The sequence below is a fragment of the Salmo salar genome, chromosome ssa13 (assembly GCF_905237065.1).
Source record: "Salmo salar chromosome ssa13, Ssal_v3.1, whole genome shotgun sequence".
Lineage (NCBI taxonomy): Eukaryota > Metazoa > Chordata > Actinopteri > Salmoniformes > Salmonidae > Salmo > Salmo salar.
In genome coordinates, this window is record NC_059454.1 from 3,908,723 (window position 1) to 3,927,120 (window position 18,398).

At 43.1% G+C, this 18,398-nt stretch overlaps 1 protein-coding gene across 1 annotated transcript in view; it reads right to left on the reverse strand.

Annotated features, from left to right (window-relative positions):
• LOC106593269 (plasma membrane calcium-transporting ATPase 3) overlaps window positions 1-18,398 on the reverse strand; it is a 373,049-nt gene that overhangs the window by 11,582 nt on the left and 343,069 nt on the right. Inside the window, exons 21-25 of the mRNA XM_045692819.1 lie at window positions 14,383-14,489; window positions 9,753-9,944; window positions 9,104-9,317; window positions 8,201-8,412; window positions 5,177-5,284 (exon numbers count right to left, since the gene is read on the reverse strand). Of these exons, the coding sequence (XP_045548775.1) occupies window positions 5,177-5,284; window positions 8,201-8,412; window positions 9,104-9,317; window positions 9,753-9,944; window positions 14,383-14,489 (833 nt within the window). The remainder of the gene's footprint in view (window positions 1-5,176; window positions 5,285-8,200; window positions 8,413-9,103; window positions 9,318-9,752; window positions 9,945-14,382; window positions 14,490-18,398) is intronic.

Here is an 18,398-nt window from a genome sequence, read left to right on the forward strand (position 1 = left end):
CCTAACTGTATCTGGTGTTAGTGTAGCCTCAGCTTTAGGTCCTAACTGTATCTGGTGTAGCCTCAGCTTTAGGTCCTAACTGTATCTGGTGTTAGTGTATTCTCAGCTTTAGGTCCTAACTGTATCTGGTGTAGCCTCAGCTTTAGGTCCTAACTGTATCTGGTGTAGCCTCAGCTTTAGGTCCTAACTGTATCTGGTGTTAGTGTAGCCTCAGCTTTAGGACCTAACTGTATCTGGTGTAGCCTCAGCTTTAGGTCCTAACTGTATCTGGTGTTAGTGTAGCCTCAGCTTTAGGTCCTAACTGTGTCTGGTGTAGCCTCAGCTTTAGGTCCTAACTGTATCTGGTGTAGCCTCAGCTTTAGGTCCTAACTGTATCTGGTGTAGCCTCAGATTTAGGACCTAACTGTATCTGGTGTAGCCTCAGCTTTAGGGCCTAACTGTATCTGGTGTTAGTGTAGCCTCAGCTTTAGGACCTAACTGTATCTGGTGTAGCCTCAGCTTTAGGTCCTAACTGTATCTGGTGTTAGTGTAGCCTCAGCTTTAGGTCCTAAGTGTATCCGGTGTAGCCTCAGCTTTAGGTCCTAACTGTATCTGGTTTTAGTGTAGCCTCAGCTTTAGGTCCTAACTGTATCTGGTGTAGCCTCAGCTTTAGGTCCTAACTGTATCTGGTGTAGCCTCAGCTTTAGGTCCTAACTGTATCTGGTGTAGCCTCAGATTTAGGACCTAACTGTATCTGGTGTAGCCTCAGCTTTAGGGCCTAACTGTATCTGGTGTTAGTGTAGCCTCAGCTTTAGGACCTAACTGTATCTGGTGTAGCCTCAGCTTTAGGTCCTAACTGTATCTGGTGTTAGTGTAGCCTCAGCTTTAGGTCCTAAGTGTATCCGGTGTAGCCTCAGCTTTAGGTCCTAACTGTATCTGGTTTTAGTGTAGCCTCAGCTTTAGGTCCTAACTGTATCTGGTGTAGCCTCAGCTTTAGGTCCTAACTGTATCTGGTGTAGCCTCAGCTTTAGGTCCTAACTGTATCTAGTGTAGCCTCAGCTTTAGGTCCTAACTGTATCTGGTGTTAGTGTAGCCTCAGCTTTAGAGCCTAACTGTATTTGGTGTAGCCTCAGCTTTAGGTCCTAACTGTATCTGGTGTAGCCTCAGCTTTACGTCCTAACTGTATCTGGTGTAGCCTCAGCTTTAGGTCCTAACTGTATCTGGTGTAGCCTCAGCTTTAGGTCCTAACTGTATCTGGTGTTAGTGTAGCCTCAGCTTTAGGTCCTAACTGTATCTGGTGTAGCCTCAGCTTTAGGTCCTAACTGTATCTGGTGTTAGTGTAGCCTCAGCTTTAGGGCCTAACTGTATCTGGTGTAGCCTCAGCTTTAGGTCCTAACTGTATCTGGTGTAGACTCAGCTTTAGGTCCTAACTGTATCTGGTGTAGACTCAGCTTTAGGTCCTAACTGTGTCTGGTGTAGCCTCAGCTTTAGGTCCTAACTGTATCTGGTGTAGACTCAGCTTTAGGTCCTAACTGTATCTGGTGTAGCCTCAGCTTTAGGTCCTAACTGTATCTGGTGTAGCCTCAGCTTTAGGTCCTAACTGTATCTGGTGTAGCCTCAGCTTTAGGTCCTAACTGTATCTGGTGTTAGTTTAGCCTGAGCTTTAGGTCCTAACTGTATCTGGTGTTAGTGTAGCCTCAGCTTTAGGTCCTAACTGTATCTGGTGTAGCCTCAGCTTTAGGTCCTAACTGTATCTGGTGTTAGTGTAGCCTCAGCTTTAGAGCCTAACTGTATCTGGTGTAGCCTCAGCTTTAGGTCCTAACTGTATCTGGTGTAGCCTCAGCTTTAGGTCCTAACTGTATCTGGTGTTAGTGTAGCCTCAGCTTTAGGTCCTAACTGTATCTGGTGTAGCCTCAGCTTTAGGTCCTAACTGTATCTGGTGTTAGTGTATTCTCAGCTTTAGGTCCTAACTGTATCTGGTGTAGCCTCAGCTTTAGGTCCTAACTGTATCTGGTGTAGCCTCAGCTTTAGGTCCTAACTGTATCTGGTGTTAGTGTAGCCTCAGCTTTAGGACCTAACTGTATCTGGTGTAGCCTCAGCTTTAGGTCCTAACTGTATCTGGTGTTAGTGTAGCCTCAGCTTTAGGTCCTAACTGTGTCTGGTGTAGCCTCAGCTTTAGGTCCTAACTGTATCTGGTGTAGCCTCAGCTTTAGGTCCTAACTGTATCTGGTGTAGCCTCAGATTTAGGACCTAACTGTATCTGGTGTAGCCTCAGCTTTAGGGCCTAACTGTATCTGGTGTTAGTGTAGCCTCAGCTTTAGGTCCTAAGTGTATCTGGTGTAGCCTCAGCTTTAGGTCCTAACTGTATCTGGTTTTAGTGTAGCCTCAGCTTTAGGTCCTAACTGTATCTGGTGTAGCCTCAGCTTTAGGTCCTAACTGTATCTGGTGTAGCCTCAGCTTTAGGTCCTAACTGTATCTGGTGTAGCCTCAGATTTAGGACCTAACTGTATCTGGTGTAGCCTCAGCTTTAGGGCCTAACTGTATCTGGTGTTAGTGTAGCCTCAGCTTTAGGACCTAACTGTATCTGGTGTAGCCTCAGCTTTAGGTCCTAACTGTATCTGGTGTTAGTGTAGCCTCAGCTTTAGGTCCTAAGTGTATCCGGTGTAGCCTCAGCTTTAGGTCCTAACTGTATCTGGTTTTAGTGTAGCCTCAGCTTTAGGTCCTAACTGTATCTGGTGTAGCCTCAGCTTTAGGTCCTAACTGTATCTGGTGTAGCCTCAGCTTTAGGTCCTAACTGTATCTAGTGTAGCCTCAGCTTTAGGTCCTAACTGTATCTGGTGTTAGTGTAGCCTCAGCTTTAGAGCCTAACTGTATTTGGTGTAGCCTCAGCTTTAGGTCCTAACTGTATCTGGTGTAGCCTCAGCTTTACGTCCTAACTGTATCTGGTGTAGCCTCAGCTTTAGGTCCTAACTGTATCTGGTGTAGCCTCAGCTTTAGGTCCTAACTGTATCTGGTGTTAGTGTAGCCTCAGCTTTAGGTCCTAACTGTATCTGGTGTAGCCTCAGCTTTAGGTCCTAACTGTATCTGGTGTTAGTGTAGCCTCAGCTTTAGGGCCTAACTGTATCTGGTGTAGCCTCAGCTTTAGGTCCTAACTGTATCTGGTGTAGACTCAGCTTTAGGTCCTAACTGTATCTGGTGTAGACTCAGCTTTAGGTCCTAACTGTGTCTGGTGTAGCCTCAGCTTTAGGTCCTAACTGTATCTGGTGTAGACTCAGCTTTAGGTCCTAACTGTATCTGGTGTAGCCTCAGCTTTAGGTCCTAACTGTATCTGGTGTAGCCTCAGCTTTAGGTCCTAACTGTATCTGGTGTAGCCTCAGCTTTAGGTCCTAACTGTATCTGGTGTTAGTTTAGCCTGAGCTTTAGGTCCTAACTGTATCTGGTGTTAGTGTAGCCTCAGCTTTAGGTCCTAACTGTATCTGGTGTAGCCTCAGCTTTAGGTCCTAACTGTATCTGGTGTTAGTGTAGCCTCAGCTTTAGAGCCTAACTGTATCTGGTGTAGCCTCAGCTTTAGGTCCTAACTGTATCTGGTGTAGCCTCAGCTTTAGGTCCTAACTGTATCTGGTGTTAGTGTAGCCTCAGCTTTAGGTCCTAACTGTATCTGGTGTAGCCTCAGCTTTAGGTCCTAACTGTATCTGGTGTAGCCTCAGCTTTAGGTCCTAACTGAGCTGGTGTTAGTGTAGCCTCAGCTTTAGGTCCTAACTGTATCTGGTGTAGCCTCAGCTTTAGGTCCTAACTGTATCTGGTGTTAGTGTAGCCTCAGCTTTAGGACCTAACTCTATCTGGTGTAGCCTCAGCTTCAGGTCCTAACTGTATCTGGTGTAGCCTCAGCTTTAGGTCCTAACTGTATCTGGTGTTAGTGTAGCCTCAGCTTTAGGTCCTAACTGTATCTGGTGTAGCCTCAGCTTTAGGTCCTAACTGTATCTGGTGTAGCCTCAGCTTTAGGTCCTAACTGTATCTGGTGTTAGTGTAGCCTCAGCTTTAGGTCCTAACTGTATCTGGTGTAGCCTCAGCTTTAGGACCTAACTGTACCTGGTGTAGCCTCAGCTTTAGGACATAACTGTTGTGCCAAAAACACTACAATTGCCAAATGCTTTTGGGAACTTGGGCAGAAAAAGTTAACGCCGATCCAACGAGGCAAAAAAGAAAATGTCAGAGTTTATTTCAATAAGAAAAATGTATATAAATGAATATAAAGAGAAGGGAAGAAAAAGAAATTTTTTGGAATATTAATGTTCAGGAAAAAGGAAAGTAATGTTTGGGACATATTCGGTGAATTGTTAAAAGAGGATGATAGCAGTGCTAAGTGTGATGATGTGAAGCGCTGTTACAAATTCGACAGTCACAAGACGAGGACTTCAAAATGGCAAGGGAACTCTGTAAGTTCAATGGAATGCTAGCCTAAATGAAATCTGGACACGGACTGTTGGTCAATAACCTCTCACATTGGCTAATATAATGTGAACTCCTGCAGAATTAAGCATTTCTTGCAGTAAAATGATAAACCAAATCTACATTTTTAACTCGGGAACAGGAGTGGAGAAATATGATGTATTTCTTTCAGTAGCTTGAGAGAATGAACGCATGGTTTAGGGACCGTCTGTAAAGGTGCCATTTTTATCAGCATCATAAAAGCTGACAGAATTTCAATCACATAAAAATTTGCATCCAAGTCGAACTGAAATCTTATCAAAAACATGTTGAGTCGTTTGAACAGCTTTTTAATTTTCTTAAAACCGGTCAAACGGATTTAGAAGTTTAGCAAAGAAATTCTAGACTGTTTTTTTGGGGGGATTTTTTTATGCCGTTATTCTGGTGAGCAAAAGTTTATTGAGTTTTCTCGTGCAACGACTAATGACAGAAGAAAAGCTGCGTGTATCTAATTATAAATAAGTGGACAAATAAATAGCGAAACAAAATGCTTGGAAATTATAAGCCGAAACATAGGCCTATCTAAAAGGCCTGTAAAAAAAAAAAGTTATATCTATGACTCTACAGCGCATTTTCTATACTAGCGGGTTAGGGTTGGGTTCGGGCCCCAGATTTGGACTTTATCGCATAACCTATAGTCAGGTGATTGCTGATGGGTTATTAGCAAACAGCTGACCCGTGCATCACTAACGCACACACACACACTGACCTGTCCCCAGAGTAATTCTCCCACTCCAACGAACAGACACCAGAGCCACTGCTCCACGCTGAGAGGAGCACAGCTGAATGGCTTGCCTCCCCACTGGACTATCACCACCTAGGGAACATAACATACACTACATGACCAACAGGATGTGGACACCTGCTCATCTACACTACATTACCAACAGGATATGGACACCTGCTCATCTACACTACATGACCAATAGGATGTGGACACCTGCTCATCTACACTACATGACCAACAGGATGTGGACACCTGCTCATCTACACTACATTACCAACAGGATGTGGACACCTGCTCATCTACACTACATGACCAACAGGATGTGGACACCTGCTCATCTACACTACATAACCAACAGGATGTGGACACCTGCTCATCTACACTACATGACCAACAGGATGTGGACACCTGCTCATCTACACTACATGACTAACATGATATGGACACCTGCTCATCTACACTACATGACTAACAGGACATGGACACCTGCTCATCTACACTACATGACCAACAGGATATGGACACCTGCTCATCTACACTACATTACCAACAGGATATGGACACCTGCTCATCTACACTACATGACTAACAGGATATGGACACCTGCTCATCTACACTACATGACCAACAGGATATGGACACCTGCTCATCTACACTACATGACTAACAGGATATGGACACCTGCTCATCTACACTACATGACTAGCAGGATGTGGACACCTGCTCATCTACACTACATGACTAACAGGATGTGGACACCTGCTCATCTACACTACATTATGGAGTTGGTCCCCCCTTTGCTGCTATAACAGCCTCCACTCTTCTGGGAAGGCTTTCCACTAGATGTTGGAACATTGCTGCTATAACAGCCTCCACTCTTCTGGGAAGGCTTTCCACTAGATGTTGGAACATTGCTGCTATAACAGCCTCCACTCTTCTGGGAAGGATTTCCACTAGATGTTGGAACATTGCTGCTTTAACAGCCTCCACTCTTCTGGGAAGGCTTTCCACTAGATGTTGGAACATTGCTGCTATAACAGCCTCCACTCTTCTGGGAAGGCTTTCCACTAGATGTTGGAATATTGCTGCTATAACAGCCTCCACTCTTCTGGGAAGGCTTTCCACTAGATGTTGGAACATTGCTGCTATTACAGCCTCCACTCTTCTGGGAAGGCTTTCCACTAGATGTTGCAGAGGACTTGCTTCCATTTAGCCACAAGAGCATTAATGAGGTCGATTAGGCCTGGCTCACTGTTGGCATTCCAATTTATCCCAAAGGTGTTCGATGGGGTTGAGGCCAGTCAAGTTTTTCCACACCAATCTCGACAAACAATTTCTGTATGGACCTTGCGTTGTGCACGGGGGCATTGTCATGCTGAAACAGGAAAGGGCCTTCCCCAAACTGTTGCCACAAAGTTGGAAGCACAGAATCATCTAGAATGTCATTGTATGCTGTAGCAGTAAGATTTCCCTTAACTGGAACTAAGGGGCCTGAACCATGAAAAACAGCCCCAGACCATTCGACTGCCAGATGGTGAAGCGTGATTCATCACTCCAGAGAACGCACTTCCACTGCTCCAGAGTCCAATGGCGGCGAGCTTTACACCACTCCAGCCAACACTTGGCATAGCGCATGGTGATCTTAGGCTTGTGTGTGGTCTGCTCAGCCATGGAAACACATTTCATGAAGCTCCAGACAAACAGTTGTTGTGCTGACGTTGCTCCAGAGGTGTTTTGGAACTCGGTAGTGGAGTGTTGCAACCGAGGACAGACGATTTTCCCGCGCTTCAGAACTTGGTGGTCCTGTCCTTTTAGTTTGTGTGGCCTTCCACAATAACAGCACTTACAGTTGGCCCGGGCACCTTCCACTCCACAATAACAGCACTTACAGTTGGCCAGGGCAGCTTCCACTCCACAATAACAGCACTTACAGTTGGCCAGGGCACCTTCCACTCCACAATAACAGCACTTACAGTTGGCCAGGGCACCTTCCACTCCACAATAACAGCACTTACAGTTGGCCCGGACACCTTCCACTCCACAATAACAGCACTTACAGTTGGCCAGGGCACCTTCCACTCCACAATAACAGCACTTACAGTTGACCCGGGCACCTTCCACTCCACAATAACAGCACTTACAGTTGGCCAGGGCACCTTCCACTCCACAATAACAGCACTTACAGTTGGCCAGGGCACCTTCCACTCCACAATAACAGCGCTTACAGTTGACCACCTTCCACTCCACAATAAGAGCACTTACAGTTGGCCCGGGCACCTTCCACTCCACAATAACAGCACTTACAGTTGACCCGGGCACCTTCCACTCCACAATAACAGCGCTTACAGTTGGCCCGGGCAGCTTCCACTCCACAATAACAGCACTTACAGTTGGCCCTGGCAGCTTCCACTCCACAATAACAGCACTTACAGTTGGCCCTGGCAGCTTCCACTCCACAATAACAGCACTTACAGTTGACCCGGCACCTTCCACTCCACAATAAGAGCACTTACAGTTGGCCAGGGCAGCTTCCACTCCACAATAACACTTACAGTTGGGCCGGGCACCTTCCACTCCACAATAACAGCACTTACAGTTGGCCCGGGCAGCTCTTGCCAAACTGGCTTGGTGGAAAGGTAGTATTCTATGACGGTGTCACGTTGAAGTTCACTGAGCTCTTCAGTACGGGCCATTCTACTGACAATGTTTGTCTGTGGAGATTGCATGGCTGTGTGCTTGATTATATACACCTGTCAGCAACGGGTGTGGCTGAAATAGCCGTGTCCTCGTACTTTTGTATATATACTGTAGCGTACCATAATTACTATCACAGCTGAATGGCTTGCCCCCAATGGCAGTGTGTGTGTGTGTGTGTGTGTGTGTGTGTGTGTGTGTGTGTGTGTGTGTGTGTGTGTGTGTGTGTGTGTGTGTGTGTGTGTGTGTGTGTGTGTGTGTGTGTGTGTGTGTTTGCGTGCATGTGTGTCCGTGCGTGCGCGTGTGTCCTACCTGGATAACTAAGGTTCCGAACACTATGGAACAGAAGATGGGGTTAGCGAAGATTCCGTCGAAGACGTTGCGTTCTCCGTGGATCTTCCTGGCGTTGATCTCATTAAAGAGCTGCATGAGGACGAAGGTGTTGAAAATAATGGTGTAGTGTTCTGACGGAGGGGAGTGGAGCGGAGCGTTACGACCACTGTCTATGTTAAAGATACGCTCTCCTAAAGGAGAGAGGAGAGGAGGGGCAGGAGTGAAGAGGAGGAAGAGGAGAGGAGGAAGAGGAGAGGGTAGAGAGGAGGAGAGTGGAGAGGAGGAAGAGGAGAGGGTAGAGAGGAGGAGAGTGGAGAGGAGGAAGAGGAGAGTGTAGAGAGGAGGAAGAGGAGAGGGTAGAGAGGAGGAGAGGAGAGGAGGAAGAGGAGAGGGTAGAGAGGAGGAAGAGGAGAGGAGAGGGTAGAGAGGAGGAGAGGAGAGGGTAGAGAGGAGGAAGAGGAGAGGAGGGTAGAGAGGAGGAGAGGAGAGGAGGAAGAGGAGAGGGTAGAGAGGAGGAGAGGAGAGGAGGAAGAGGAGAGGGTAGAGAGGAGGAGAGTGGAGAGGGGAGAGGAGGAAGAGAAGGAGAGAGGAGAGAAGAAGAGAGGAAAGGAGAGGAAGAGAGGGGGAGAGAAGAAGAGGAGAGGAAGAGAGGGGGAGAGGAGAAAAAAAGGGAGGAATAGAGAGGGGAGAGAAGAGGAGGGGAGAGATAATTTTTGACAGTTTATTTAGTTCTTAAGGAAAAGAGAACTGGAGGCAAGATGAATGAGGACAGGGAGGAGAAGGAAAGTAATGGATAGGAAGAAATAGAAGGAGAAGAGGGAAAAAGTGTGTGTGTGTGCGTGAGTGCGTGCGTGCGTGTGTGTGCTTGCGTGTGTGCGTTACCTATAAACAGGAGACTAAATATGATGATGAGCTGGTAGACTCCGTGACCCAGGATGTTCTTCAACATCGTCAAGGAGATGAGAGGGTTGTTGCGGCCATAGGGTTTACGTAGCAACAGGGACTCTGTGGGGGGTTCTGTTGCTAGGGCAAGAGAGGCGAAGGTATCCATGATGAGGTTAACCCATAACATCTGGACTGCTTTCAGAGGAGAGTCCTGGGGGGGCAAGAGGGTTGGTGGGGGGAGGAGAATGTGTGAAAAGCCACTGTTGATGCCCACAATGTTGAGAGTGTGCGTTTGTGTGTGAGTGCGTTTGTGTGTGAGCGTTTTGTGTGCGTGTGTGTGTGTGTGTGCGTTTGTGTGTGTGTGTTACCTGTGTGATGCCAGGCCCCAGTGAAGGCCACGATGACAGCCACCACGTTGACAGTCAGCTGTGTGTGTGTGTGTGTGTGTGTGTGTGTGTGTGTGTGTGTGTGTGTGTGTGTGTGTGTGTGTGTGTGTGTGTGTTACCGTGTGAGCAGGCCCCAGTGAAGGCCACGATGACAGCCACCATGTTGACAGTCAGCGTGTGTGTGTGTGTGTGTGTGTGTGTGTGTGTGTGTGTGTGTGTGTGTGTGTGTGTGTGTGTGTGTGTGTGTGTGTGTGTGTTACCTGTGTGATGCAGGCCCCAGTGAAGGCCACGATGACAGCCACCACGTTGACAGTCAGCTGGAACTGGAGGAATTTGGAGATGCTGTCGTAGACATTCCTCCCCCACATCACAGCCTTCACTATGCTACTGAAGTTATCGTCCGTTAATATGATGTCAGACGCCTCCTTGGCCACGTCTGTACCGGCTATACCCTGCAGAGAGAGAAGAGGTATGGTTTAATACCGTCTATATCCTGGAGAGAGAAGAGGTATGGTTTAATACCGTCTATAACCTGGAGAGAGAAGAGGTATGGTTTAATACCGTCTATACCCTGGAGAGAGAAGAGGTATGGTTTAATACCGTCTATATCCTGGAGAGAGAAGAGGTATGGTTTAATACCGTCTATACCCTGGAGAGAGAGAAGAGGTATGGTTTAATACCATCTATACCCTGCAGAGAGAGAAGAGATATGGTTTAATACCGCCTATATCCTGCAGAGAGAAGAGGTATGGTTTAATACCGTCTATACCCTGGAGAGAGAAGAGGTATGGTTTAATACCGTCTATACCCTGGAGAGAGAAGAGGTATGGTTTAATACCGGATATACCCTGCAGAGAGAGAAGAGGTATGGTTTAATACCGTCTATACCCTGCAGAGAGAGAAGAGGAATGGTTTAATACCGTCTATATCCTGCAGAGAGAAGAGGTATGGTTTAATACCGTCTATATCCTGGAGAGAGAAGAGGTATGGTTTAATACCATCTATACCCTGCAGAGAGAGAAGAGGTATGGTTTAATACCGTCTATACCCTGCAGAGAGAGAAGAGGTATGGTTTAATACTGTCTATATCCTGGAGAGAGAGAAGAGGTATGGTTTAATACCGTCTATATCCTGGAGAGAGAAGAGGTATGGTTTAATACCGTCTATATCCTGTAAAGAGAAGAGGTATGGTTTAATACCGTCTATACCCTGGAGAGAGAGAAGAGGTATGGTTTAATACCGTCTATTCCCTGCAGAGAGAGAAGAGGTATGGTTTAATACCGTCTATACCCTGGAGAGAAAAGAGGTATGGTTTAATACCGTCTATATCCTGGAGAGAGAAGAGGTATGGTTTAATACCGTCTATATCCTGGAGAGAGAAGAGGTATGGTTTAATACCGTCAATATCCTCGAGAGAGAAGAGGTATGGTTTAATACCGTCAATATCCTGGACAGAGAAGAGGTATGGTTTAATACCGTCTATATCCTTGACAGAGAAGAGGTATGGTTTAATACCGTCTATATCCTTGAGAGAGAAGAGGTATGGTTTAATACCGTCTATATCCTGCAGAGAGAGAAGAGGTATGGTTTAATACCGTCTATACCCTGGAGAGAGAAGAGGTATGGTTTAATACCGTCTATATCCTGGAGAGAGAAGAGGTATGGTTTAATACCGTATATCCTGGAGAGAGAAGAGGTATGGTTTAATACCGTCTATACCCTGGAGAGAGAGAAGAGGTATGGTTTAATACTGTCTATAACCTGGAGAGAGAAGAGGTATGGTTTAATACCGTCTATATCCTGGAGAGAGAAGAGGTATGGTTTAATACCGTCTATACCCTGGAGAGAGAGAAGAGGTATGGTTTAATACCATCTATACCCTGCAGAGAGAGAAGAGGTATGGTTTAATACCATCTATACCCTGCAGAGAGAGAAGAGGTATGGTTTAATACCGTCTATACCCTGCAGAGAGAGAAGAGATATGGTTTAATACCGCCTATATCCTGCAGAGAGAAGAGGTATGGTTTAACACCGTCTATACCCTGGAGAGAGAAGAGGTATGGTTTAATACCGTCTATACCCTGGAGAGAGAAGAGGTATGGTTTAATACCGTCTATACCCTGGAGAGAGAGAAGAGGTATGGTTTAATACCATCTATACCCTGGAGAGAGAGAAGAGGTATGGTTTAATACCGTCTATACCCTGGAGAAAGAAGAGGTATGGTTTAATACCGTCTATACCCTGGAGAGAGAAGAGGTATTGTTAAATACCGTCTATACCCTGCAGAGAGAGAAGAGGTATGGTTTAATACTGTCTATATACTGGAGAAGAGGTATGGTTTAATACCATCTATACCCTGGAGAGAGAGAAGAGGTATGGTTTAATACCGTCTATACCCTGCAGAGAGAAGAGGTATGGTTTAATACCGGCTATACCCTGGAGAGAGAGAAGAGGTATGGTTTAATACCGTCTATATCCTGGAGAGAGAAGAGGTATGGTTTAATACCGTCTATACCCTGGAGAGACAGAAGAGGTATGGTTTAATACCGTCTATACCCTGCAGAGAGAGAAGAGGTATGGTTTAATACCATCTATACCCTGGAGAGACAGAAGAGGTATGGTTTAATACCGTCTATACCCTGGAGAGACAGAAGAGGTATGGTTTAATACCGTCTATATCCTGGAGCGAGAAGAGGTATGGTTTAATACCGTCTATATCCTGGAGAGAGAAGAGGTATGGTTTAATACCGTCTATATCCTGGAGAGAGAAGAGGTATGGTTTAATACCGTCTATATCCTGGAGAGAGAAGAGGTATGGTTTAATACCGTCTATATCCTGCAGAGAGAAGAGGTATGGTTTAATACCGTCTATATCCTGCAGAGAGAGAAGGGGTATGGTTTAATACCGTCTATACCCTGGAGAGAGAAGAGGTATGGTTTAATACCGTCTATACCCTGCAGAGAGAGAAGAGGTATGGTTTAATACCGTCTATACCCTGGAGAGAGAAGAGGTATGGTTTAATACCGTCTATACCCTGCAGAGAGAGAAGAGGTATGGTTTAATACCGTCTATATCCTGGAGAGAGAAGAGGTATGGTTTAATAACGTCTATATCCTGGAGAGAGAAGAGGTATGGTTTAATACCGTCTATATTCTGGAGAGAGAGAAGAGGTATTGTTTAATACCGTCTATATCCTGTAGAGAGAAGAGGTATGGTTTAATAACATCTATACCCTGGAGAGAGAAGAGGTATGGTTTAATACCGTCTATACCCTGGAGAGAGAAGAGGTATGGTTTAATACCATATATATCCTGGAGAGAGAAGAGGTATAGATAGGGGTAAACAGAGAGAAATATGAAGAACGAGGGAGAGACAAAACCAAAGAGAGATAGAGAGAGACACATATCTCCCATATTTCACTCCCATATCTACTGGGTGAAATACCACAGTGTGTCATCACAGCAGCAAGATTTGTGACCTGTTTCCACAAGAAAAGGGCAACCAGTGAAGAACAAACACCATTGTAAATACACGCCATATTTATGTTTATTTATTTTCCCTTTTCTAATGTAACCATTTGCACATCGTTACAACACTATATACGACATTTGTAATGTCTCTATTATTTTGGATCTTGTGTGAGTATAATATTTACTGTTCACTTTTTATTGTTTATTTCACTTTTGTTTATTATCTACTTATCTTGCTTTGGCAATGTTAACAATAGTTTGCCATGACAATAAAGCCCCTTGAATAAAATTGAGAGAGAGAGAGAGAGAGTGTAGGAGAAAGAGTAGGAGAGAGAGTGTAGGAGAGAGTGTGAGAGAGAGATTAAGAGTTTACGCAAATTATGTACAGGTGAGGTCAAATATATTGGCCTCCTTGCTCAAGTCACTATTTCTTCTGATTTACAACTGGACAGGACCCCAAAACATTTATCAACACTGACATTTTTCATTTCAAAGTCAAAAATGGTCTGGACTACATTTTTCAAAATTCAAATGATTTTGGTTGGAGGCAAGATATCTTGTTTTCTGTGTAATGTGTCTAATCTGTAGTAAATTGTTGGTGCCAACAGGGTGAAAACAGCCATTCAACCAGTTTTAAAAAGAGCAAACAGTTAATTCTGCTCCATTGCACATTGTAAAGTGTAAGAGTGCCAATAAATGTGACCGCATCTTTAATACAAGCTAGTGTTTTCCATTCATAATATTACTGTGTCTCAGTCTCTAATACAAGCTAGTGTTTTCCATTCATAATATTACTGTGTCTCAGTCTTTAATACAAGCTAGTGTTTTTCATTCATAATATTACTGTGTCTCAGTCTTTAATAAAAGCTAGTGTTTTCCATTCATAATATTACAGTGTCTCAGTCTTTAATACAAGCTAGTGTTTACCATTCATAATATTACTGTCTCAGTCTTTAATAAAAGCTAGTGTTTTCCATTCATAATATTACTGTGTCTCAGTCTTTAATAAAAGCTAGTGTTTTCCATTCATAATATTACAGTGTCTCAGTCTTTAATACAAGCTAGTGTTTTCCATTCATAATATTACAGTGTCTCAGTCTTTAATACAAGCTAGTGTTTTCCATTCATAATATTACTGTCTCAGTCTTTAATACAAGCTAGTGTTTTCCATTCATAATATTACTGTCTCAGTCTTTAATAAAAGCTAGTGTTTTCCATTCATAATATTACTGTGTCTCAGTCTTTAATACAAGCTAGTGTTTTCCATTCATAATATTACTGTCTCAGTCTTTAATACAAGCTAGTGTTTTCCATTCATAATATTACTGTCTCAGACTTTAATACAAGCTAGTGTTTTCCATTCATAATATTACTGTGTCTCAGCAGTGACAACACATAATACTTTGAGCAGGGCGTTACCATGGCAAAGCCCACGTCGGCCTTCTTCAGCGCCGGCCCGTCATTTGTCCCGTCTCCGGTTACCGCGACAACCTGCCTCAGCTCCAACACAGTGCTGTCCATGATGCCTGAACACACAGTGATATACAGTAATGATCTGTTGGTAAACAGTAGGATACACGTTCTAAAGATGGACAACACAATGATCTGTTGGTAAACAATAGGACACGTTCTAAAGATGGACAACACAATGACCTGTTGGTAAAGAGTAGGATACACGTTCTAAAGATGGACAACACAATGATATGTTGGTAAACAGTAGGATACGCTTTCTAAAGATCGACAACACAATGATCTGTTGGTAAACAGTAGGATACGTTCTAAAGATGGACAACACAATGATCTGTTGGTAAACAGTAGGATACGTTCTAAAGATGGACAACACAATGATCTGTTGGTAAACAGTAGGATACATGTTCTAAAGATGGACAACACAATGATCTGTTGGTAAACAGTAGGACACGTTCTAAAGATGGACAACACAATGATATGTTGGTAAACAGTAGGATAAACGTTCTAAAGATGGACAACACAATGATATGTTGGTAAACAGTAGGATACACGTTCTAAAGATGGACAACACAATGATCTGTTGGTTAACAGTAGGATACAGGTTCTAAAGATGGACAACACAATGATCTGTTGGTAAACAGTAGGATACGTTCTAAAGATGGACAACACAATGATCTGTTGGTAAACAGTAGGATACACGTTCTAAAGATGGACAACACAATGATCTGTTGGTAAACAGTAGGATACACGTTCTAAAGATGGACAACACAATGACCTGTTGGTAAAGAGTAGGATACACATTCTAAAGATGGACAACACAATGATATGTTGGTAAACAGTAGGATACGCTTTCTAAAGATCGACAACACAATCATATGTTGGTAAACAGTAGGACACGTTCTAAAGATGGACAACACAATGATATGTTGGTAAACAGTAGGATACATTCTAAAGATGGACAACACAATGATCTGTTGGTTAACAGTAGGATACATTCTAAAGATGGACAACACAATGATATGTTGGTAAACAGTAGGATACACGTTCTAAAGATGGACAACACAATGATCTGTTGCTTAAACAGTAGGATACACGTTCTAAAGATGGACAACACAATGATCTGTTGGTAAACAGTAGGATACGTTCTAAAGATGGACAACACAATGATCTGTTGGTAAACAGTAGGATACATGTTCTAAAGATGGACAACACAATGATCTGTTGGTAAACAGTAGGACACGTTCTAAAGATGGACAACACAATGATATGTTGGTAAACAGTAGGATACGTTCTAAAGATGGACAACACAATTATATGTTGGTAAACAGTAGGATACACGTTCTAAAGATGGACAACACAATGATCTGTTGGTTAACAGTAGAATACAGGTTCTAAAGATGGACAACACAATGATCTGTTGGTAAACAGTAGGATACACGTTCTAAAGATGGACAACACAATGATCTGTTGGTTAAACAGTGGGATACACGTTCTAAAGATGGACAACACAATGATATGTTGGTAAACAGTAGGATACACGTTCTAAAGATGGACAACACAATGATATGTTGGTAAACAGTAGGATACACGTTCTAAAGATGGACAACACAATGATATGTTGGTAAACAGTAGGATACACGTTCTAAAGATGGACAACACAATGATCTGTTGGTTAACAGTAGGATACAGGTTCTAAAGATGGACAACACAATGATCTGTTGGTAAACAGTAGGATACGTTCTAAAGATGGACAACACAATGATCTGTTGGTAAACAGTAGGATACACATTCTAAAGATGGACAACACAATGATCTGTTGGTTAAACAGTAGGATACACGTTCTAAAGATGGACAACACAATGATATGTTGGTAAACAGTAGGATACACGTTCTAAAGATGGACAACACAATGATATGTTGGTAAACAGTAGGATACGTTCTAAAGATGGACAACACAATGATCTGTTGGTAAACAGTAGGACACGTTCTAAAGATGGACAACACAATGATATGTTGGTAAACAGTAGAATACACGTTCTAAAGATGGACAACACAATGATCTGTTGGTAAACAGTAGGATACACGTTCTAAAGATGGACAACACAATGATCTGTTGGTAAACAGTAGGATACACGTTCTAAAGATGGACAACACAATGATCTGTTGATAAACAGTAGGATACACGTTCTAAAGATGGACAACACAATGATATGTTGGTAAACAGTAGGACACGTTCTAAAGATGGACAACACAATGATCTGTTGGTAAACAGTAGGATACGTTCTAAAGATGGACAACACAATGATTTGTTGGTAAACAGTAGGATACGTTCTAAAGATGGACAACACAATGATCTGTTGGTAAACAGTAGGATACACGTTCTAAAGATGGACAACACAATGATCTGTTGGTAAACAATAGGACACGTTCTAAAGATGGACAACACAATGACCTGTTGGTAAAGAGTAGGATACACGTTCTAAAGATGGACAACACAATGATATGTTGGTAAACAGTAGGATACGCTTTCTAAAGATGGACAACACAATGATCTGTTGGTAAACAGTAGGATACGTTCTAAAGATGGACAACACAATGATCTGTTGGTTAAACAGTAGGATACACGTTCTAAAGATGGACAACACAATGATCTGTTGGTAAACAGTAGGATACGTTCTAAAGATGGACAACACAATGATCTGTTGGTAAACAGTAGGATACATGTTCTAAAGATGGACAACACAATGATCTGTTGGTAAACAGTAGGACACGTTCTAAAGATGGACAACACAATGATATGTTGGTAAACAGTAGGATAAACGTTCTAAAGATGGACAACACAATGATATGTTGGTAAACAGTAGGATACACGTTCTAAAGATGGACAACACAATGATCTGTTGGTTAACAGTAGGATACAGGTTCTAAAGATGGACAACACAATGATCTGTTGGTAAACAGTAGGATACGTTCTAAAGATGGACAACACAATGATCTGTTGGTAAACAGTAGGATACACGTTCTAAAGATGGACAACACAATGATCTGTTGGTAAACAGTAGGATACACGTTCTAAAGATGGACAACACAATGACCTGTTGGTAAAGAGTAGGATACACGTTCTAAAGATGGACAACACAATGATCTGTTGGTAAACAGTAGGATACGCTTTCTAAAGATCGACAACACAATCATATGTTGGTAAACAGTAGGACACGTTCTAAAGATGGACAACACAATGATATGTTGGTAAACAGTAGGATACAGTTCTAAAGATGGACAACACAATGATCTGTTGGTTAACAGTAGGATACATTCTAAAGATGGACAACACAATGATATGTTGGTAAACAGTAGGATACACGTTCTAAAGATGGACAACACAATGATCTGTTGCTTAAACAGTAGGATACACGTTCTAAAGATGGACAACACAATGATCTGTTGGTAAACAGTAGGATACGTTCTAAAGATGGACAACACAATGATCTGTTGGTAAACAGTAGGATACACGTTCTAAAGATGGACAACACAATGATCTGTTGGTAAACAGTAGGACACGTTCTAAAGATGGACAACACAATGATATGTTGGTAAACAGTAGGATACGTTCTAAAGATGGACAACACAATTATATGTTGGTAAACAGTAGGATACACGTTCTAAAGATGGACAACACAATGATCTGTTGGTTAACAGTAGAATACAGGTTCTAAAGATGGACAACACAATGATCTGTTGGTAAACAGTAGGATACACGTTCTAAAGATGGACAACACAATGATCTGTTGGTTAAACAGTGGGATACACGTTCTAAAGATGGACAACACAATGATATGTTGGTAAACAGTAGGATACACGTTCTAAAGATGGACAACACAATGATATGTTGGTAAACAGTAGGATACACGTTCTAAAGATGGACAACACAATGATATGTTGGTAAACAGTAGGATACACGTTCT